The 24,837-nt window shown below is 39.4% G+C and overlaps 1 protein-coding gene across 1 annotated transcript in view; it reads right to left on the bottom strand.

Moving 5' to 3' along the window:
* The window catches only part of TENM1 (teneurin transmembrane protein 1), a gene marked incomplete at its 3' end in the record, with an annotated part of 801,014 nt that overhangs the window by 134,242 nt on the left and 641,935 nt on the right, over positions 1 to 24,837 (bottom strand). The window contains exons 18-20 of the mRNA XM_082865351.1: positions 19,805 to 19,924; positions 13,064 to 13,325; positions 4,382 to 4,649 (exon numbers count right to left, since the gene is read on the bottom strand). Coding sequence (XP_082721477.1) covers positions 4,382 to 4,649; positions 13,064 to 13,325; positions 19,805 to 19,924 — 650 coding nt within the window. The remainder of the gene's footprint in view (positions 1 to 4,381; positions 4,650 to 13,063; positions 13,326 to 19,804; positions 19,925 to 24,837) is intronic.

The raw sequence follows: 24,837 nt of genomic DNA on the forward strand, positions 1-24,837 counted from the left end.
TGTTTCTTCTAACATCAGTTAAGTGATTAAAAAATATGGCTAGGAGTACAACTAAATGTTTGCTTCTTTGTTTAGATTCAATCGTATCTATTAAGGTGTGAATTCAATGGTAACATACTTGATCTCTTTGTCTCCATCCATTTATCACCTGAACTATTTATTGTCTGTTATGTTCTTAAGGCACTCACAATCCATCTTCAGAGAAGTAGATTGTCCATCTTCATTCTACCACACATCCTAATGCTTTACCACTGTCAAGAAAATTCCCTTAGTCTCCGCGGAGATGGAAATGGAGACTAGGTAGTAAATAAAATCCCTTTAACCATGATTAAGTTATCAGGAACACTTCCTACAAGGTAAATAATCCATATTCCATCTTAGGTACCACACCTGAAATTATTTTGGCTGTTTTCCTTGGGATCCTTGCCAATTTTCTTTCTCTACTCTAAAAAAAAATGTCCCTTAAGTATACATAAAACACCACGAGGAACATTTTTTCCCTCTCCCTTGGACACTTCTGAGTGGGTCAATTGTCTCTTGCTTTTATTACTGTTACTAGCCTTAAAAGGGAACCAACAATATGTATTTCAGCATTTTAATTAAGGCCATGTTTATAGTCAGAATGCTGGAGCAAGTTTTGACCAGGAACTTAACTGTAGAAATAGGAAGTAAAACAACACCCACAGGCAAACAATACGGATGAAGCCTTCATCACTGGCATGTATACTAGAACATCTTTGTTTTTCTTTGTGTTTTAGTTGTTTATTCAATCATCCATGGATATATCAGAAACTAAGTCATTAAGAGTGCTTAACTACAACAAGGAGGAAAATTCTAGAATCTTCAGCACTGGGAGTATTTAAAAGGAAGATGTATAACACATTTTTATGCATAAAGTGAGGTTGATAAAATAGTGCAGTCACTGTGGAAAACAGTTTGGCCACTCTTCAACATGTCAAACAACTACCATATGACCTACAATTCTACTCCTAGGTATATCCCCCAAAGAATTGAAAACAGGTATTCAAACAAATACTTGTATGCAAATGTTAATAGAAGCATTATTCACAATAGCCAAAAAGTGGAAACAACCCATAAGTCCACCAGTTGATGAATGGATAAATGAAACGTGGTATATCTGTGCAACGGAATATTATTCAGTCATAAAAAGGAATGAAGGACTGACACCTGCTATGACATGGATGAACTTTGGAAACATTATGTCAACTGAAAGAAGTCAGATACAAAAGACCACATATTATATGATTGCATTTGTTTGAAATATCCAGAAAAGGTAAATCCATAGAGACTGAAAGGAGACTGGTGGTTGCCAGGGCCTGGCGGGGAGGGAGGAGTGACTAGTGACTGCTAGTGTCTATAGGGCTACTTTGTGGGGTGATGAAAATGTTCTGGAATTAGATGTTGGTGATGGTTGTACAACATTGTGATAATACTAAAACCCACTGAATGGTACATTTTAAATGGGTGAACTTTATGGTATGTGAATTATATCTCAATAAAGCTTTTACTTTTTTAAAAAAGTCAGGCTGAGTTGCATTTACGTGAACCCTAGCAAGAAATGACTGCTAGACACTGTCTTGGTCAGCTCTTCATCACAGTACTGGGTAAGTTGCTAAGTGTCACAACTTAAGAAAAAAGTAAAAAAATAAAAACAAAAAAACCCCCAAATCTCACAACTTGGCAAGGGTTCTGAGCAATGCCATAAAGAATTGGAAAACAAAGCCCTATGGAGAAAAGTTAGAGGAATTTTAGATTATTCTAGTGAAGCAAAGGCTTTAGGATAATATCCTGGAGAGGGGAATATGAGGCTTTGAGGAGGCATCAGCCAGGCTGTGATATTTGACTCCCAGCAGGAGTCAGATATCACACTCAGAAGTGTTCACAGTAAAGAGCTGTATGAAGGGACTATTTAAAGAAGCATGAGCAGGGTGAAGGGAATCAACAAGGGTCGTGACCCACCCAGGGACTGGCAACATTGGGAAGCTGTCTGGGCTTGCAGAGAGGGGTAAGGGGAGGGAGTGATACAGGAGACCAGAGAGAGCCTGGGGATTTGGAGGAGGGGCTACTCAACAGAGCTCCCATCTTCCAGTGTAGTCACTGCCAGAACTGCAGTGAAGCAGGGAGAGGGATAAATACCCTGACCTCTCTCTCCTTCCACCCTGCTGTCTCCTGATGGTGCCATCCATTGACCAAATCAAGAGGGAAGCCAGAGAGCAAAGGAGTCCAGGCAATGTGGCCCACAGAAGCCAGTCTTTCAAAGCACAGAGAAGGTCACAGAAGAGACTGTGTGCGTGTGCATGTGTGTCTGCGTGTGTGTGTGTCTGGGAGGGCAAATGGAGAATAATTAACACAGTACCTACCTGTTAAGCCCACAGCTCCCTTATTAGAGACGCTGAGGCAACAAACACCTGCATAGGCGCCATGCTTTATACCTTGTGATTCCAATATGCTGACCATACCAGCAACCAGCACTCACTCACCTCATTTAATCCTCATAGCATAATAACCTGTAACATTCTCTTTATGATACCCGTTTAATAGATGGAAAAACTGTGGCATTTGGAGATTAAGTAATTTACCCAGTGTTGCATAGCTGCTAGTAAGTAGAGAAGGGATGATGTGAACTCAGGGAGGGAGTCTGGCTCCAGAGTTATTCTCTTCATCACTACACTCACTGGACTAGGGATTGGGCAGGACTCCGCAGGCTGGCCAGCGACCTCATTGATAGTTAGCCTAACGGTAGAGCTCTGCCTTCGGATGTTCTCTACTGCATGGTGATTGGCTGACAAAACCCAATATTGTAAGAGAGATCTGAATGCAAGATACAGAGCAAGACACCAGATCATGGAGTTGGTAAGAGCTGAGAGAAAAAGAGGGTAGTTAGTACCACAGGAGAAGTAATGAGCTCCATCATCACTATGGCTGGGTCACCATGGTGGGAAGCAGTGGACTCTTGCTGCAGAGGGGACAACTAGAGCTGTTGCTCAGCTGATAGAGCAGATGCTGATCTTCTAGGACTACAGTGTATCCCAAGCCAGGCTGCAATTTGATGAGGCCCACCTTTGAGGCTGCTGATGCCTTTTCTTGTTCTTTCCTTACTTTCCCCTGTGTCGTTACAATAATTCCTCACTAACTGAGGCAATCTGAACCACTCCATGGTCCTTGCATTCTAATAAAGCCCAACAGAGATGAGTTGATTATTTAAATATATGAGGGTCTCTTGGGCAAAGAAGAGTCACCGGTCTTTTTTTTTTTTCCCCTCCCTATGCTTCCCTCTGGAAAGAAAGAGAGGAAATCGACACACTGTAGTCTAAGAAATATAGGTCAGTTATATGCGAATTATACCATGTTAGACACTTTCAAGGGAGAATATGAAAAGATCTCCTCTGGAGAACTTTAAAAATAGTCTTCTCATCTGTCCAAGGGTGGTTTCCATGAGCTACTGCCTGAAGGCACAAGAGTCAATGGCTCCCAACCGTGGTTCCGAAGACCTGTCAGGTCTCTTAGGAAGTTTTCACTGTCTTCTACAGACTGAGAGAAATAAAGACATCGGTGTCTCTCTGCCTATCTGTCTGTCTCTCTGAGCATCAGTATTAGATTGCTTACTACCATTTCTTAAGACAGACTATTCCTTTTTTTGATGCTAAGGTATTCCTCCTTGATGAAATTACAGTACTGGTAGGCAATAGTAGATTGTAGGGGCTTTTTTTTTTCCTTTAAAAAATATTCTTACTTGGCAAAATAAAAAGTTGGCAAATCTGTCTCAGTCTCATTTTAAAAAAATGCCGTTTGTCTGAAGGAATTAAATATCTGAAGATCACAGACCCCCAAGGACCTCTTAAGGTCCCCACTATTTGTAAGATTCTAGGTTTTAGAGTCAAAAGGACTAGGAAGGCAGGATGACTTTTTATTTAACCTACCACAGTAACAAGTTAATGGAGTCTAACTATCCTAGACATAAAAAATAGTACGTGGAGATGCCTGTAAGTTAAAATTTTGTATTTTCTAAGTGGAAATGACAGTCTCAATGTCAAATATGAAAACATGACCTGAAGAACGCCACACCAAAGGTCACAGTTAGAAGGCAACACTCAGCTCTGGAGACAGTTACAAGTCAGATATTGTGTGATTCCACTGGTATGCAGCCATCATGAAAGAGGAACTAAAATTGTTTTGAAGCAAAAATGTGTCAAAAGGGAACTCTAAACAGGCCCAAAGGGAGTGTTTAAATGAAAAAGTGCCTTAGATCCCTCAAATAGAAGAAAACCCATAATTATTCCAAATACAAATTAATATGCAGCTAGTACTTTCTGTTTTGTGAACACAACACTGCTATTTACACAGAATTATTTCAACATACCCAAAGCCTCTGCCAGGCCCCAAACCTTCTGTCCATAGATGTCGGTCTTGTTCCAAGCAAATGTGTAGACAAGATTAATTGCAGCGGGAAACCACTTCTGTGTGAGTCGCCCTTCCACAGCTACTGTGAGGTGTACTTTTATCATCCCCACGGGAATGGTTGAATGTGTTAAAAGGATCCGAAGCAGGGTTTTATACCCGGGGGTGCGGCTGCTTAGGTAACTCAGCCTCACAAAGCTGGAAGGAATGGGGATCTCCTCCTGTACAACCTGAAAGAAAAAAAGTCACATTGGCTCTTATCAGCGGTCACAGGTAGGCAAGGATACTGCATGCTTTTGTCTCAGAAACATGCCAGAGGAGAGAGCTTAAAGGGATTATGGATGTCAAGGCACTTGGTCTAGAATCTTTGTGAGGCTACATGACCATAGGTTTCGAATTTTGCACCAAATCTGCACGCGAACAAGACGCCTAGCCTATCCTGAGGATTGCTCTCCTTTTTTTCCTGCCAGGAGAGACTGTGAAAATAACAATTTTGGTTTTTCAACAATGTTCCAAAAATTGCTTTGTAGGAGTTGGAGAAGATCACACTGCTGAATGTCAAGGATTTCAGTGCTATGGGTTCCATCTAAGGTTTTTTCTCATATATTCAGACACAAAAGCTTGTTCGATGTGTTAAGTTATATATCACAAACCACTATTGTAGCTCTTATTCAGGTTAGGCTCTCTAAGAGGAAGGACTCTGGAAGCAGGCCCAGCAAGTGATATTTTATGACAGAGATTATGGTGTCCCTAGAACTAATCTTTCCTGATGCCATCAAACTTGCCTTCTTTGGAGCTTTGCAATGACCCCGAGGGCCAACTTTTTAATCAAATTTTGCTTGCATATTTCTCTGTGTTTGGATGTATCAATAGCTAGCAACAAGTTTTTCCAAGCTGGCACCTGTGACTGAGAAGCAAATAACTCCCATTAACTCCTGTGCAAATCTTTTACAAACGTTGGTCCCAGAGTGAAAATAACTCTTGGCTTCCTTAATTAATTACTATTACTTATTTGTTTATTAGCATGGATGGAGTTAACCAAAGGGGTCACTAAAACTACATCTTGTATTCTGTGACTTTCAACTTTCCAAATACAGCTGAAGAAAGAGCCCATCCTATTTAACACATTTAAGGGGACATGGATAGTGTGGATATTTTTGTGCCCTTATTCACTTTTATCTTAGAACTTTGTCCCTTCTTCCTTTTCCAAACTGGTGCACATAGTAGAACTTATTGTTAAACACACTCTATCTCATATAGTCCAGGATTTCTAGTCATTCTTTTCTTTCTGAGGGCACAAATCCCTTTTGTCTATTCTTTGCCCAGTTTTTCTTCCTTTACATTAGCTATTTTTGTGTGTGTGTGTGTTACGCGGGACTCTCACTGTTGTGGCCTCTCCTGTTGCGGAGCACAGGCTCCGGATGCGCAGGCTCAGTGGCCGTGGCTCACGGGCCCAGCCGCTCCGCGGCATGTGGGATCTTCCCGGACTGGGGCACGAACCCGTGTCCCCTGCATCGGCAGGCGGACTCTCAACCACTGCGCCACCACGGAAGCCCTACATTAGCTATTTGATACCAAAGCTGTCCACTGGCTCTATCTTCTTAGATGCTGGCACAAGTACAATAGTGAAGGATAGCATGACACTCACCACTGTGGTATTTCATTTCCCTAAGGAATCATGCAATCCTAGAGCAGTTTGAAAACTTGTATTGAAAGAGACCCATGCTTCCTAATATCTGTGAAAGGATTGGTGTACCCGCCCAAGGTACTCATTAAATACTATCTAGTTTTTTCTTCCTTTCTTCAGAAAAACAATAGAAAAGACAGGAGTGGCAACTCTCCAGACTCCTTTTTGTGGAGGGTACTATTTTTTGTGAGCCCTTCTCAAGTGGTCCTCTGGGCAGTGCTAACAGCTGGTGGGGATGTTGTGATGGAAGAAAAAACCAATTCAATTTTTGACTGTTCATTTACCTCTTCTTGAGTATACTTGAATCCTGGATCTGTCTGATTTATGAGTCCATTTTTGTGGACATTAAACTATCATTAAAATATTAAAATTAAAGTACCATTAAAATGTTTCTATAACATAGTGAGAAAATTGTACTATGGATATCTGAATGACTTAGAATTGAAATGAAAATACTGAATGATCAATAAAGAAAAATCCTCAGGCTGCCACTTCTGGGCTGCACCCTAGCCCAGCAGCTCAGGCATGGTTGTACCCTCATGGATGGTGGAGGTGGCAGCGAGCTAGAGCCTGCTTTGCAGTGCGTGGCCACGTAGAGGCCGGGCGAGTCCGGGCACCGGGACCCGGCCCAGGCTCGGCGAGCAGCTCTGCGCGCGGCGGGGGTCATGGTATACCGAAAAAGCACTCAATCAAGAGAAATCTCGGGGGAGCTGGAAACTATCAAGTTACTGAGGCCACACAGGGGTCTGAAAAGATAGAGTTTTACAGGAGGAGCTTCAAGATGCTGGAAGAGTAAGATGTGGAGATCACCTTCCTCACCACAAACACATCAGAAATACATCTACATGTGGAACAACTCCTACAGAACACCTACTGAACGCTGGCAGAAGACCTCAGACCTCCCAAAAGGCAAGAAACCCTGCACGTACCTAGGCAGGGCTAAAGAAAAAAGAATAAACAGAGACAAAAGGATAGGGACAGGACCTGCACCAGTGGGAGGGAGCTGTGAAGGAGGAAAGGTTTCCACACACTAGGAAGCCCCTTCGTGGGCGGAGACTGCAGGGGGCGGAGGGGGAAGCTTCGGGTTCACGGAGGAGAGTGCAGCAACAGGGGTGCGGAGGGCAAAGCGGAGAGATTGCCGCACAGAGGATCGGTGCTGACCAGCACTCACCAGCCCGAGAGGATTGTCTGCTCACCCGCCAGGGCGGGTGGGGCTGGGAGCTGAGGCTTGGGCTTCGGACGGCTAGCCAGGAGGGAGTCCAGGAAAAAGTCTGGATCTGCCGAAGAGGCAAGAGACTTTTTCTTGCTTCTTTGTTTCCTGGTGCGTGAGGAGAGGGGATTAAGAGCACTGCTTAAAAAGAATTCAGAATAATGATAGTAAAGATGATCCAAAATCTTGGAAATAGAATGGAGAAAATACAAGAAACGTTTAACAAGGACCTAGAAGAACTAAAAAGCGAACAAACAATGACGAACAACAAAATAAATGAAATAAAAAATCCTCTAGAAGGGATCAATAGCAGAATAACTGAGGCAGAAGAACGGAGAAGTGACCTGGAAGATAAAATAGTGGAAATAACTACTGCAGAGCAGAATAAAGAAAAATGTATGAAAAGAATTGAGGACAGTCTCAGAGACCGCTGGGACAACATTAAATGCACCAACATTCAAATTATAGGCGCCCCAGAAGAAGGAGAGAAAAAGACAGGGACTGAGAAAATATTTGAAGAGATTATAGTTGAAAACTTCCCTAATATGGGAAAAGAAATATTTAATCAAGGCCAGGAAGCACAGAGAGTCCCATACAGGAGAAATCCAAGGAGAAACACACCAAGACACATACTAATCAAACTATCAAAAATTAAATAAAAAGAAAAAATTTTAAAAGCAGCAAGGGAAAAACAACAAATATCACACAAGGGAATCCCCATAAGGTTAACAGCTGATCTTTCAGAAGAAACTCTGCAAGCCAGAAAGGAGTGGCAGGACATATTTAAAGTGATGAAGGAGAAAAACCTACAACCAAGATTACTCTACCCAGCTAGGGTCTCATTCAGATTTGACAGAGAAATTAAAATCTTTACAGACAAGCAAAAGCTAAGAGAATTCAGCACCACCAAACCAGCTTTACAGCAAATGCTAAAGGAACTTCTCTCGGTGGGAAACACAAGAGAATGAAAAGACCTATAATAACAAACCCAAAACAATTAAGAAAATGGTAATAGGAACATACATATCGATAATTACCTTCAATGTAAATGGATTCAATGCTCCAAACAAAACACATGAACTGACTGAATGGATACAAAAACAAGACCTGTATATATGCTGTCTACAAGAGCCCCACTTCAGACCTAGGGACACATAAGACTGAAAGTAAGGGCATGGAAAAAGATCTTCCATGCAAATGGAAATCAAAAGAAAGCTGGAGTAGCAATTCTCATATCAGACAAAATAGACTTTAACATAAAGACGATTACAAGAGACAAAGAAGGACACTACATAATGATCAAGGGATCAATCCAAGAAGAAGATATAACAATTGTAAATATTTATGCACCCAACAAAGGAGCACCTCAATACGTAAGGCAAATACTAACAGCCATAAAATGGGAAATCAACAGTAACACAGTCATAGTAAGGGACTTTAACACCCCACTTTCACCAATGGACAGATCATCCAAAATGAAAATAAATAAGGAAACACAAGCTTCAAATGATACATTAAACAAGATGGACTTAATTTATAGGACATTCCATCCGAAAACAACAGAATACACTTTCTTCTCATGTGATCATGGAACATTCTCCAGAATACATCACATCTTGGGTCACAAATCAAGCCTCTGTAAATTTAAGAAAACTGAAATCATATCAAGTGCCTTTTCTGACCAATTACAGGAAAAAAATCTGTGAAAAATACAAACACATGGAGGATAAACAATACACTACTTAATAACCAAGAGATCACTGAAGAAATCAAAGAGGAAATCAAAATATACCTAGAAACAAATGACAATGAAAACACGATGACCCCAAACCTATGGGATGCAGCAAAAGCAGTTCTAAGAGGGAAGTTTATAGCAATACAATCGTACCTTAAGAAACAAGAAACATCTCAAATAAATAACCTAATCTTACACCTAAAGCAATTAGAGAAATAAGAACAAAAAAAACCCAAAGTTCACAGAAAGAAAGAAATCATAAAGATCAGATCAGAAATAAATGAAAAAGGAATGAAGGAAACGATAGCAAAGATCAATAAAATTAAAAGCTGATTCTTTGAGAAGATAAACAAAATTGATAAACCATTAGCCAGACTCATCAAGAAAAAAAGGAAGAAGACTCAAATCAATAGAATTAGAAATGAAAAAGGAGAAGTAACAACTGACACTGCAGAAATACAAAGGATCATGAGAGATTACTGCAAGCAACTATATGCCAATAAAATAGACAACCTGGAAGAAACGGACAAATTCTTAGAAATGCACAACTTTCCAAGACTGAACCAGGAAGAAACAGAAAATATGAACAGACCAATCACAAGCACTGAAATGAAACTGTGATTAAAAATCTTCCAACAAACAAAAGCCCAGGACCAGATTGCTTCACAGGCGAATTCTATCAAACATTTAGAGAAGAGCTAACACCTATCCTTCTCAAACTCTTCCAAAATATAGCAGAGTGAGAAACATTCCCAAGCTCATTCTACGAGGCCACCATCACCCCGATAGCAGAACCAGACAAAGATGTCACAAAGAAAGAAAACTACAGGCCAATATCACTGATGAACATAGATGCAAAAATCCTCAACAAAATACTAGCAAAAAGAATCCAACAGCACATTAAAAGGATCATATACCATAGTCAAGTGGGGTTTATCCCAGGAATGCAAGGATTCCTCAATATACGCAAATCAATCAACGTGATACACCATATTAACAAATTGAAGGAGAAAAACCATATGATCATCTCAATAGATGCAGAGAAAGCTTTCGACAAAATTCCACACCCATTTATGATAAAAACCCTCCAGAAAGTAGGCATAGAGGGAACTTCCCTCAACATGATAAAGGTCATATATGACAAACCCACAGCCTACATTGTCCTCAATGGTGAAAAACAGAAACCATTTCCACTAAGATCAGGAACAAGACAAGGTTGCCCACTCTCACCACTATTGTTCAACATAGTTTTGGAAGTTTTAGCCACAGCAATCAGAGAAGAAAAAGAAATAAAAGGAATCCAAATCGGAAAAGAAGAAGTAAAGCTGTCACTGTTTGCAGATGACACGATACCATACATAGAGAATCCTAAAGATGCTACCAGAAAACTACTAGAGCTAATCAATGAATTTGGTAAAGTAGCAGGATACAAAATTAATGCACAGAAACCTCTTGCATTCCTATAGACTAATGATGAGCAATCTGAAAGTGAAATTAAGAAAACACTCCCTTTTACCATTACAACAAAAAGAATAAAATATCTAGGAATAAACCTACCTAAGGAGACAAAAGACCTGTATGCAGAAAACTATCAGATACTGATGAAAGAAATTAAAGATGATACAAATAGATGGAGAGATATACCATGTTCTTGGATTGGAAGAATTAACAATGTGAAAATGACTATAGTACTGAAAGCAATCTACAGATTCAATGCAATCCCTATCAAACTACCACTGGCGTTTTTCACAGAACTAGAACAAAATATTTCACAATTCGTATGGAAACACAAAAGACCCCGAATTGCCAAAGCAATCTTGGGAATGAAAAATGGAGCTGGAGGAATCAGGCTCCCTGACTTCAGACTATACTACAAAGCTACAGTAATCAAGACAGTATGGTACTGGCACAAAAACAGAAATATAGATCAATGGAACAGGATAGAAAGCCCAGAGATAAACCCACGCACATATAGTCACCTTATCTTTGATAAAAGAGGCAAGAATATACAGTGGAGAAAAGACAGCCTCTTCAATAAGTGATGCTGGGAAAACTGGACAGCTACATGTAGAAGAATGAAATTAGAACACTCCCCAACACCATACACAAAAATAAACTCAAAATAGATTAAAGACCTAAAGGTAAGGCCAGACATTATCAAATTCTTAGAGGAAAACATAGGCAGAACACTCTATCACATAAATCACAGCAAGATCCTTTATGACCCACCTCCTAGACAAATGGAAATAAAAACAAAAATAGACAAATGGGACCTAATGCAACTTAAAAGCTTTTGCACAGCAAAGGATACCATAAACAAGACCAAAAGACAACCCTCAGAATGGGAGAAAATATTTGCCAATGAAGCAACTGACAAAGGATTAATCTCCAAAATTTACAAGCAGCTCATGGAGCTCAATATCAAAAATAAAAAAAAAAAACCCAACCAAAAATGGGCAGAAGACCTAAATAGACATTCCTCCAAAGAAGATATACAGATTGCCAACAAACACATTAAAGAATGCTCAACATCATTTATCATTAGAGAAAAGCAAATCAAATCTACAATGAGATATCATCTCACAGCAGTCAAAATGGCCATCATCAAAAAATCTACAAACAATAAATACTGGAGAGGTTGTGGAGAAAAGGGAACCCTCTTGCACTATTGGTGGGAATGAACATTGATACAGCCAGTATGGAGAACAGTATGGAGGTTCCTTAAAAAACTAAAAATAGAACCAGCATACGACCCAGCAATCCCACTACTGGGCATATACTCCGAGAAAACCATAATTCATAAAGAGTCATGTACCAAAATGTTCATTGCAGCTCTATTTACAATAGCCAGGACATGGAAGCAACCTAAGTGTCCATCAACAGATGAATGGATAAAGATATGGCACATATATACAATGGAATATTACTCAGCCATAAAAAGAAACGGATTTGAGTTATTTGTAGTGAGGTGGGTCGACCTAGAGTCTGTCATACAGAGTAAAGTACGTCAGAAAGAGAAAAACAAATACCATATGCTAACACATATGTATGGAATCTAAAAAAAAAAAAAAAAAATGGTCATGAAGAACCTTGGGGCAAGACGGGAATAAAGACAGAGACCTATTAGAGAATGACCTTGAGGATATGGGGAGGGGGAAGGGTAAGCTAGGACAAACTGAGAGAGTGGCATGGACATATATACACTACGAAATGTAAAATAGATAGCTAGTGGGAGGCAGCTGCATAGCACAGGGAGATCAGCTCGGTGCTTTGTGACCACCTAGAGGGGTGGGATAGGGAGGGTGGGAGGGAGGGAGATGCAAGAGAGAAGAGATATGGGAACATATGTATATGTACAACTGATTCACTTTGTTATAAAGCAGAAAGTAACACGCCATTGTAAAGCAATTATACTCCAATAAAGATGTTAAAAAGAAAAAGAAAAATGCTCAAGAATCCTAATATATGAAGTTTCAAAAATGTCTTCCTCTGACTATAAAGCTTGAACACTTAGAAAGCAGTTTTAGAGAAAATGCATAGGCTTGCCAACTACCTTTACTAAACACAGCTAAACAAGAAGAGTTGTCATGACTTCTAAGAACAATGACAGCGGACGCAATTTAGACAGTGGGAGAAAACTAGATTTCTTAAGGAGCTTTAATTTCAGAGCCACAAATGGTCCCACCTCATTGATTATACTGTTATCACTATTGAGCCAGCAAGCTCTGTTCTTTTGAACACAGTGTTCATCAGGTCAAGGTTTGGGGTCTAATCCTCATGACAGCTAGTTCATCTTGCTTTGTTCCATGGCCAGAGATAGCACCTTATAACCCCGGCCAATCACCTTGCAAATGTGTGCCAGAGAGATTACATTTGAAGGCTTCTCTTGGAAAATGAAGGGCAGCACATTTTAGGGCTGGCAGGAGTACCAGGAAAAGGAATCTAGCCATTATACACTGTTGAGCACGCCATGGATACTATGATTTTATACTTTCAAGGTCAATGTACCCACCTGCAGCTCAGGAACAATAGTTCCCCTCTCTGGACAGGACCCTCCAAATGATGTGAGTGGTGAAGGAAGCACAATAGGGTTTGGGCTGATAAAGTTGGAGATATCGCAGGATGGTGGGTCTGATACAACTCTCTGCATGGTCACTTTCTCCACCACAATAAACTGATTCCAAGGCAACCAGAGCGTCCTCTTCTCAGGTAGAAAAGGTGACCGATCAAAGATTAAGACGACAGAGATACCACCGACAGCTACGAGGTCAAAGCTGAGAAGGAAAAACAGAAGATAGTTTCAACCAAATGAACAACTAAAATAAAATTAAAGTTTAAAAACCAGGTAATTTCAGTGCTCTTTCCTTCTTTTGGGATGCAACTATATCCATTTGTATTCTCTATTTTATTCCTTCTATTCCATCTAACTAAATATTCATTCCATGGAGTGTTCTTTTCACTATCCAGTAGACTTGGTGAGAAAAAATTCCACATCACCAGTTGATATTCACCTAGGATTTATAAATCAATTTTAATGCTTTCTTAAACAAAATCACTGCATGTATTTCTGCAAAGCCAAATCTGACATCACTGCTCCTCCCTGTGCTAGAGAGAACTGAAAGATGGCCATTGAACATTAAGCAACATCTGTAATATGCTGCATTATTCATCTTAAAAAAATTCCTATAATGTAACTCAATAAAAGTAAGGAGCCAAAAGGTTAAATACCTTGTTCACAGTCACAAACATAGTGTCAGAAACCTGATGGTGACTTTGAGATGGCATTTGGAGAGAGATACCAGCTGAGGAAATTTGTTCAGTGAAATTTTCTTGAACAATACCATGCTTGAACCCTCCATATCTGGCTGCCCCCTTTGGCGCCTGATTCTACTTGAACTCTAGATTTAGGATTTCTGGTTCGCTCTAGAATGCCTCTTCGTTTCCTGTTGTAAGGAAGTCTGCAATGGACCCTGTCCATCTCCACTGACAACTCCTTCCATATCTCTGACTAAACAAGACTACCTCTTTTGTAAGTCCATCTCTTGGTGTGGTCTCTGAAATGACTCTTCAGCTGGAGCATAATAGACTCAGATTTCAGTTCATTCTGCACTAGATGGCTCTACCTTCCTGCTCTTTTAAGTACAATGATGTCTTTGAGATAATGTACTTGAAAGCATTCAAAAAGCATAAAATACTATGTATACAAGATAATGATAAATTATCATTATATCTTAAAAATGGATAAAGGGCAATGGATACTCCTTAATATTCAAAGCAACTTAAATCCACAGGAGAGAGATGTAAGCAATTCTGTGTTTAAAAAAAAAAAAAGAACTTTCTTAAAACACTTTTCAATGGTAAAATGCTCTGATAGTGAATCAGACTTAATTATGGCTATCTCACCACTCCCTTCATATGACATTTATTATATTTATTATAGTATTACCAATTGTGTCCTGTTGCAGAAATCTTTCATGTAAAGATAAGTGGACAGTAACAAAGGATAGCTAATACTGTATTTTTTTATTGTTGCTTTTTCAGTCAAGTAGCTGTAATATTAAGGCAGTTTCCAAAAAGAGGATTTGAAGAACTGCATTAGCTTTAGAAAATAATTCAGGTTTGAAGTAAAAAAAGAAAACCCCAAACAGCTTATGGTTTAAGACAGAGAGGCTGAATTCATGATAATACAGGAGGAGTTTAAGGCAAGCGTAGTGGGGGAAAATCCTACATTGCTTGTCAAGAGACCTTTTCTCTGGTTCACATTCTACACTGATTCAACTGTGTCCTTGGGCAAGTTTATTTGCCTCACCCAAACCTCAGCTCTTGAGTCCTTAAAACTGAACTGCTTATTTATTTGAAAACAAAAACAAATGCAAACACGAAAACAAAATAAACTACCCAAACAAGAACATATGTACCTGGGAATTATTCTCTACTTCTAGAAAGATTAAGCAGACAGGCCAGGCTTCTTGTTTTGTAGAAAGAATGTGATTTTGGCTTCATACACACCTGGGTTCAAATCTCAAAATTCAAGCTTTGTCATGTTAACTTTGTGTCTTTGGGCTAATTATTTAACCTTCATGAACTTCAGTTTCCTCATTAGGAAAATGGGGCTAATATGGTCTATCACTCAGCTACTGCCATAAGCGAGTAAATAAGATAAAGACTTAAGAACCAAGCATATAGTAGGGACTCAACAAATGTTAACTTTCTTCTCAAATCAGATCCATTGCCCTATTAAATTTACAGATGTCTTCTCTTGTAGTTCAGATGAACTCTAGGCCAGTTTTTGATTATCTCCATAAGCAGATACTGAGTTTTAAGTTCTCCTGGGAACTTCCCCTAAGCATCCTGTGTTGGGTTAGTTTTATGTGTCAACTTTGTTGGGCTACAGTACCCAGTTATTTAATCAAACACTAATCTAGGTGTTGCTGGGGAGGTATTTTGTAGATGTGGTTAATATCTACAGTTAGCTGAGTTTAAGTAAAGGGGATTACCCTTGATAATGTGGGAGGGCCTCATTCAATTAGTTGAAAGAGCAAAACTGAAGTTTTTCAGAGGAAGAGGACTTCTGCCTCAAGACTGCAGACGTAGCATCTACTCGTTGCCGAGAGATTCCAGTCTGCTAGCTTACCTGCAGTTTTTGGAGTTGCCAATCCCCACAATCACATAAGCAATTCCTTGAAATCTCTTTCTTTCTCCCTCTCTATATACAGTTAACCCTTGAACAACGTGGGGGTTAGGGTTTCCCCCCAAGCACAGTTGAAAATTTGCTTATAACTTTACAGTTGGCCCTCCATATCCACAGTTCCACATCCACGGATTCAACAGACTGCGAATCGTGTAGTACTGTAATACATGTTTATTGAAAAAAATCCACACGTGAACCCATGCAGTTCAAATCCATGTTGTTCAAGGGCCAACTGTATATATATTATACATATATATAATATACATTATATATATGTATAATATGTATTATACATATAATACATATTATAATACACATGTATATGTATAATATATATAATATATACACACATGTATATACACGCATATGCATGCATATGTACATGCATATATGCACACACACACACACACACAGAGGTTCTGTTTCTCTGCAGAACCCTGATTTCTCCTCTTCCCACCTAGCTATTATATATAGTAAACACTGTCTGGGTGGCTCATTAATTGCCATGGTGGTGGAAGGTGGATCTGTAGCCAACAATCCATCTAAACTATTACAATACCCAATAGAATGCTCTCTCGATGATTAATTCCTTTGGGATTTCCCCCACCATAGATGGTCTCCATTGGCAAGAGTCAATAAGAACAGGTTACAAAGTCACGTGAGAGTGAGCAAAAAACACCCAAGGGAGAGGGCATACTTGTCTGGAGACCGTTAATCTGTAAGAAGTCAGACCCGTCCTATTCATAGATGGAAGACTATTGTAGCTTATGTAAAATGCTTATTTCTGCCTTATGGTATCCATAAATGAACAAACTCTTACCTTGAGGGGAATCAGAGGAAACCCTCTCTTCATCTCCCAAAGTCTTCCGAACAAAGTTCTTGAGACCTTTAATGCTCTCAAGAATCTTCTAGGAATGTCAATGCTTCACCTATTTTGCTTATCATTAGCTGAACTATTAATATGAGCATCTGTTACATATCTAAGTTGAAGGTGGTAAATCATAGAAGGTAAGAGCAAGATTACTTGGGTTCAACTTTTGGCTCTACCCTTATTAGCTGTGTTAATTTGGATAAGTTTTCTCGTCTCCCAAATGGGGAGGATGATAATAATGATTCCTATCTCATAAAGTTGTTATGAGGATGAAATAGAATATGTATGAAAATGCAAGGAATACAGTAGATACTCATACATCACCTTTCCTTTAGAATTGCCTTTTTTTTCTTTTCTGCTACTTTGGCCTCTCCCAATCTGCATACCTAATCTCTTCTTACTTTTAGAGGGACCCGTCTTCCACTCCCATCCTTCCTTCTGCTTTTTATACATCACTTTGGTCTCATGACTTAGACTTTTCCTGGTTCCCTATGGAAAGTTGTCAATTAACTTGTGCAGATAGATGATAATGTGGGTAATTAGTTCTCCAGCCACCATAACATATTTGCATATAACAGGGAGTTTGAAAGAGTCAATAACTTAACCCAAAGCAGTGATACCATTGATGGGAACAAAAGGCACAGTGGCAGAGAGGTGGGATTGAGATTTGGAGACAGAAAGCCAGAACTTTACAGCATTTTGCATATCACACCCTGTCTACCAGGTATCTAAATGCTAACCTCAACCTTTCTATAATCCTTTTGCCCTCAGGTATACAGATGGTCCCCAAGTTACAATGGCTTGACTTAGGGTTTTTCAACTTTATGATGGTGCAAAAGTGATAAGCGTTCAGTAGAAACCATACTTTGAATTTTGATCTTTTCCTGGGCTAGCGATATGCGATAGAAACTCTCTTGTGATGCTGGGCAGCGCAGCGGGCCACAGCTCTGTTGGCCACGTGATCACGAGGGTAAATAACTGATATGCTTACAACTCTTCTGTACTCACACAACCAGTCTGTTTTTCACTTTCAGTTCCGTATTCAATTGATTACATGAGATATTCAGTACTTTATTACAACAGGCTTCGTGTTACATGATATTGCCCAACTGTAGGCTAATGGAAATGTTCTGAGCACATTTAAGGTAGGTTAGGCTAGGCTATGATGCTTGGTAAGTTAGGTGTATTAAATGCATTTTCAACTTAAAATATTTTCAACTTATGATGGATTTATCGGGATGTAATTCCATCATAAACTGAGGAAGATCTGTAGTTTCTCTAGATATTCTACTTCTGAAATGTACTTAACTCAATCTGAGGTAGCAACCAGCAGAGACATATAAATGGAAACTCTCATCACACTGTCACTTTATGTCTAAGAGATGATAGTGGGACTGTCTGGTTGGTATTTGGGGCATATATTTTGAATGCCTACATCCTTTGTGGAGCCTGAGGGAAGAGTTACTGCCAGAGGGGACTCTGGCTAATATCTGTCATCTATATAAACCTAGTTCTCACAGTGAGCTCAGTGGGAGGGTCCTGGTATTTTACTTAAGATTAAGAACACAAAAATAACAATAAAAATTGTCATTCTTTAATGCTTTCTATAAACTGGAAACAGAAAGTTTATAGACTTTTTAGACATCACATTTCTTTTAGGTTCTTTTGTGAATATCGAATAACTCACTGAAACCTTTGGACACAAGCTAAAAAACCTAAGGCACATCATTTCTCCATAAGAAGCCAAATATCCCTGTGGGCATATTCTATTTAAAGAAATAATCCATTTCTCAATTTCTGGCACATGGTTGAACCTGCTGGCAAGGGAGAGGCCAGTTTTCTGTACCAGCTACTAGTGCGTGAACTACCAAAATTCCATCATTCAATCTAATTGAGAAAAAAGTCCATTTGAATTAGTAGAGAGCTCTGATTATAGAATATTTGAAAGGAAATAGTTTTTATTGCATATGTGTATATATATATATATATATATATATATTCAGACTAGATGCTCCCAGAGTAGTTCTGCTGAGCTTGTTATAATGAATAGACGGCTCATTACTAATTAGCAATATAATTTACATACAAATAATTCATATAATTTCCTAAAATCTTAAAAAGTTTTTCTTAAATAGGTTTAAACTCTTCCTTATTATCTTCTTTAACTATTTTTTGTAAGCCTTTTCTTGAGAGGCAGTTGAAAAAATAAATTCAGCATAGCCCAAGTTGAACAATTAACAATTCTGAAGTGGCTAGGACTAATAATAACGTCTGATTTTAGGTTCTTCAAATGACATAGTCTCTCACACTGTGATAAAGCTTCAAGGCAATAGGTCTCTTTATATGAGTACTGAAGCGGCTTGTTATCAGTAGGACATTTCAAGGGTAGCCACCTAGAGTCTAGGGTACCTCAAAGCCATCATTACAATGTTCCTGAGAATCATAAATAGGTACCTTTAAGCTGGACACATGGGCCTATTGACTCAAATATTCTAAACGAATGTCTACCTGAAGGATGGCAACAAAAATGTTTTTGTGAGCAAATCCTTTTCCACGAGGAAAAGATTTAACTAGTGGTCTTGCTTTCCAGGTCTCTGAGAACCTGGGGAAGCCCTTAGAGAGCAGCTTGGTGGTTGGTGCTTAAGGTTAAATCACTATGGTTATATAGACACCAAGGGAAATTGGTTAAGCTGGCCATGCTTTTCGACCTGTTATAGCCACTAGTAAAATAGGCAGTCTAGGGAGGACACATTTTTTTTTTTCCTTTAATGTCTCAATGTGGTTGAATTGTATACCTTTGGAAGAAACCTTTTGGACAACTTTACCTCTGAAATATTTTGAGGCTATCATGGAAAGAACAGCCTAGGTGTTCAATGCTTCATTACCTGCATCATCTTACTGGATTTTGAATCTGTATTTATAAATGATGAAGGCTTAGATGAAGGCTAGACAACTTTCCACATGGCCAGGGTTTCAGGAAGACTTGACAGTAATAGTACAGGGTTGGTTAGGAGCTAAACTTGGTTTGATTTAGATGGGGAATAGAGGAAATAAATAACACCAATGACTTTTTTAGATACAGCTTGAAGGAAGATGGGCTTATAAACACTGTATCACTTGAGCCCTGGTTTGACTCATGGCTAGAAGTCAGTATTTGGCCCACACAATGATCAGAAGCAATATTGACGTACCTTCCATCTTGCCGGCTGATGGTAAACCCATAATCACTGTGGTGCAAGAAACTAACATTCACCCCTACTAGAGGGGTTCCATCTACAGCCATCACTTGGCCTCGAATCACACAAGCACGCCTGCAACACAAGATCAAAGGCAAATATAAAAGCATGTTGAAACTAGATTCTAGAAGCCAAGTTGGAGAAAGTTTGGAAAACACAGTTCAGTATAACAAAGAAAACAATAATTTCACCAACGAGTAGTAACTTCTAATAACATTTTGGTGACGGTATGAATACCTTTTTTTACCAATAAAAATTGGGATTATACTCAGTATAGTTCTGAATCCTGGTATTTTTTCATTTTTTTTCTTTTTCTTTTTTTTTTTTTTTTTTTGCGGTACGCGGGCCTCTCACTGCTGTGGCCTCTCCCGTTGCGGAGCACAGGCTCTGGACGCGCAGGCTCAGCAGCCATGGCTCACGGGCCCAGCCACTCCACGGCATGTGGGATCTTCCCGGACCGGGGCACGAACCCGTGTCCCCTGCATCGGCAGGCGGACTCCCAACCACTGCGCCACCAGGGAAGCCCATGAATCCTGATATTTTAAAGTTGGCAGTATATTATTAACGTTGTCCAATGTAATTAGAAATTCCTTAATATATCATTTTGATATTAGATAATATAGCCCTAAAACAGTATTCCTTGTTTAATCCATTCCCTATTTTAGGATATTTAGTTGTTTCTTATTTTTTTCTGCAATGAATTTCTTATTATTTCCTTGGGAGATAGTCCTAGTCATGGAAAGATACTTTTCTCTTATTAAAATTAATTGAAAAGAAAATTAGTTAATACATAAATACACTGTAGATGTGACTAAAGTCCCTGCTGACCACCTCCCTCCCAGTTCCTGGTCTTCTCCCCAGAGGTAATCAGCAATATCATTTTGTTGAGGGCATGTTCTATGCATTTACATACATAGGTGTGAACACTTTTAAGGCTCTTAATACATATTGCCAAATTACTTTTTCTGGAAAAATAATAATAAAAAAAAAAGCAGACTTAGTTGGGCAAATTTTAACAGTTAAAGTCTGCAAAAGAGACATGGTCCCTGACTATATAGCACCATGTTTCTCTGGCCTGATTGAAATAAAATATTTCAGGAGATTTTCCCTTTAAACAAATGAGTTTCATCTTTGCCAAATAAGAGGATTCCATTAGTCTAGCCCTTAACAGAGCTGTCTCCCAGGGACATAGTCCACTAAAACGAGTATACTTTCAGCTCTAGCTTGGCCAACAAGTTGTAACAAAGTTTAGGAGCTTGGCAGTTAAGAAGGCCCAGGGGCAACCCCCAAGCACAGATTTTTCACTTGTCTGTTGTTTTTGGGGTTGGGGGGAAGGGGGTCTCACCAGAGTCCAGTCCTAGCCTTGGCAGTCCTGAGCTCTAGAACGTGCATTTTATAGCTGGAGCTGGTAGGGTTGAAGAAGTTGGGCAGGGTCAATGATTTTTCCTAGGGCATTAATGTCATTTTTTTCACCAAGTGAGATCAGGGTATCCAGGCAAGCTCAATCTTGGATTAAAAGGGGCCATGTGATTTGGGCAAACATGACTTTCCAAAGTAACCATAATAATTCCACCCTGGCATTATACATTCTTTCAATCAGCAAGTCAAGGCAACGTGTCTAAAGGCTCTTGGCCACAAAGATCGTTCAAGAGAAAAAAAAAACTGTGAAAAAGCAAGAGACAGTTACCAGCCAAAGCTTGTGTTATATGTTATGGCCGATAAACATCACTACTAAATTCTACTGCAATCAGAAGAACTGGGATATGTTATACTGATAGGATTTATCCTGCATCACCTAAAGCCTTCCCCCAACACAAACTATAAGCCAGTAAGTATTGCACAAAGCTAAGCTAGTATAATTGTTGCTATTAGTGTCTTTATTGAACTCTTCAGACCGACATTCCTAGTTCTGACATAAATTAGTGGGTTTCTTCTTTCCAATGAGCTGTCCATCTTATGAATTCTGTAAATAATGGTTTTGAATGGCATGCAAATGGCACACTGGCACTTGCTTTGCCTTGTCTGATTCTTCCAGTTCCTTTTTGGGGAGATTTTGAAATCCCATTTGTTCTAATAGAGAAGATATTTGAAAGTCACCAAGTTCTGGATTTTGAACTAATCCTGACAGATCTGGTCCCTGGTTCTAAATCCAATGTAACAAGACATGAAAAGAGAAGGATGTCTCTAGTTTTATACAGTGACATTTTGAAGGTCTTTACAAAGCAAAATCTGACAAACTGGGTATAGATTAAGTAGAAACCAGCTGAGAAAATCTCCTGCAAACTACATAGGGATCGGAGCCAGAGGGGCTGAGAAGAAACGTGCATTAGTGAGGCCACCTTCATTTGAAGATCAGTTCAACATTGCTTCCTGAGCCCTATGTGCTGATGGCTTTTGGGGGGGGTGTGGTAGGGGGTAATTATGAACTTGCCAAGGCTTTACCAGTTAACAAGGTGGGCTTTTCAACAATGATGCCTACTTAGGTGGTCGCTGATTCCCTACTGGCAAGACAATTCTACACGCGCTTATTTTATTTGTTCACATTAATCTAGACATTGTGTCTTCCCACAGCTGTACTAGGCTCAATTATTTTTGTTTTTATTTTGTCAAGCCTAGTTGACATTATTTGCTCATATTTTATGACAGACACAGATCTGTCTCTTCTCTTCGCTGCTCTTTTATTTTCTATACAGCTTATATTTATGAAGGATCCAGGCTGGTGAGTGAAAGTCTCATAAAAGTCATCATTATTCTGTGCACTTCTCTTGTATTCTTCTCTTCCTTCATTCTGTATCTCATTCTGAGTAGACTTGTCTTTTGAATCCTCTTCTCTTTAATATTCCTCATATTTTATGAAGCACACAGATTTGTGTGATAACGACTCATCAAAGTCATCATTATTCAAGACATTGTCTACCTGTTCTCAGTCATTTCACTCATCATTCATAAATAATGCTCAGACTTGTCTTTCAACTCCCCTACTTTTTTTATTCCTCATATTTTATGATCCACACCAACTTACAGCATATGATAAAGCCCCATAAAACTTATTATTTTACATTTATCAGCATTGAACTCTCTTTGTAACGTATTGGATTTTAAATGTTCTAAGATTCCCTGTATCTTGCTGCATTTGCTTCCATTATTTACACACTCCATGTCATCCATTTTTCACAAGAATAACTCTTAGCTCCTTTCATTCCTGGGTTACTAGTACTTACTATAATCTTTGACCAACATCAGTCATCCTGCGTCAGTATAAGTTGTCTAAATTTCCGGACAGTATTATTCTTTTTTAATTGGCAGTAATTTGGATTGGCACTGCATGCAGAAACCTAGGAAAAAAATCTTCTCAGGCAAACTCTCCATTTCAAAAAGAATGCTCTCAAGTCTGCTCGCTTCCCCAGGCTACTCGAGCTCCAGATGGCCCTTAGGGAACCTTCAGATATAGTCTTGGCAGATACGGTGTATTGTGCCACTTCATACAGCACAACTGCCACTTTGTGCGCTCCAGCTTCTAAACTCAACTTTCTTTATTAATTGTGGGGGGTAGCCTTGTATCTGCTTTATTTTTCCTGATTTACGCAACCACTAAAATATACTTTCTCCCCCATGTACATAATCTGTTTGTTTATGCTTCCAATATCCAAGGTGGCCTGCATAATTCACCTTTTTCCTAGGTTAGATCCTTGCTGAAGTAGTGAGGCCATCTATGGCTGGGGTCTGTCTTCAGTCATCCCACAATCCTACTTTCCGTGTTTTTTGTCATGCCCAATTGCGGTGCCTCCCTGTTTCCTGTCCAGCTTCTTCAAATCACCATTTAAGTGAGGCAGTCATACTTGGCCTGTCCTTGGTCTGTCCTGAGGAAACATCTTGAACTCTTAAACTTTTGCCACATGAAAAAGTTCAACGTTGAGTCCTAAACCTTTAAGGACCTGTCTTTTCCTGAAACTTTTTCAATTAAGTAATATACGGAACTCTTGTGAACCTTCCAAACTAGATTACAGAAGCTACTGTCTGGACTATCATGAAGCTGGCCCTGCACATGTGTAAAGCAGGTATGTGCCCAGTGTGACTGTCTTTTGTGTTGGTTGTGTGTGTGTGAGTACTCTCAATGGCGGGTACTGCATGCTTTCCATCTTTGTCCGGGGCTCTCCTTCTTTGATCCACAGACTTGGATGGGATATTTTGCTTCCTTGAACCTCTAAAAACAAGGACTTCTCCCTGCTATTGTGGGTTAGAGCAAGATAACTTGAACTTGGAGGAACGTGTCCAATGTGACTTTAAAAACATGTATGGGGAAGATCACCCCTCACAAGTGTCTCTTTTCTTCTTCTCTGGATAATACAGGCCAAGCTGTCGACCTGCTGTCACTATGCTAAAGCAGCAACCTCAGAGGAACTGCTTCTCCCTTTAACTAAATGCTGAATCCTCTAGGTGTTTGGAGCTTGGTCTGAAGAACAGGGCATCTTGGGAAACGCAAGTCAGTACACTTTACCGAGAGCCTTATTTAACTAACAAGCTGCTTGTTAGACAGTTCTGATGCAAAAGGTCTAATTCATTCTGTATTTGCTATTTTCGTGGCATAGTCAAATTATCCCTAGCCTTCAATAAATTCTTGGTTTCATTTTCCTCTTCCCTTCTTTGTTGTCTTTTGTCTTTGGTGTCAAATTTCCAATATTCATTCAACACCTCAGGCAAAAATCATTAACCTCAAGCACAAAAGTTGGTTTGAAAAACAAGGCTGAAAACTAAATTGCTGAAAGAAGATGTAATTTACTGCATGGTATTTCTGATTAAAATCTTTCGTAAGGAAAATGAGGCTCAAGGGCTAGGGAAGTTATAGCTATTTGCTTTTGTTGCTAACAGGAGCATAAGCAACCTTTGAAGGGTAACATTCAAAATCAAGGACCTGGCCAGCAGGGGATCTAGCAGCAGGTGGACAGGTTAGGTTGTTTTTTCCACAGGAACAGATGAAATCCTTTCCA

This window comes from Leucopleurus acutus, assembly GCF_964270905.1.
Source record: "Leucopleurus acutus genome assembly, chromosome: X".
Lineage (NCBI taxonomy): Eukaryota > Metazoa > Chordata > Mammalia > Artiodactyla > Delphinidae > Leucopleurus > Leucopleurus acutus.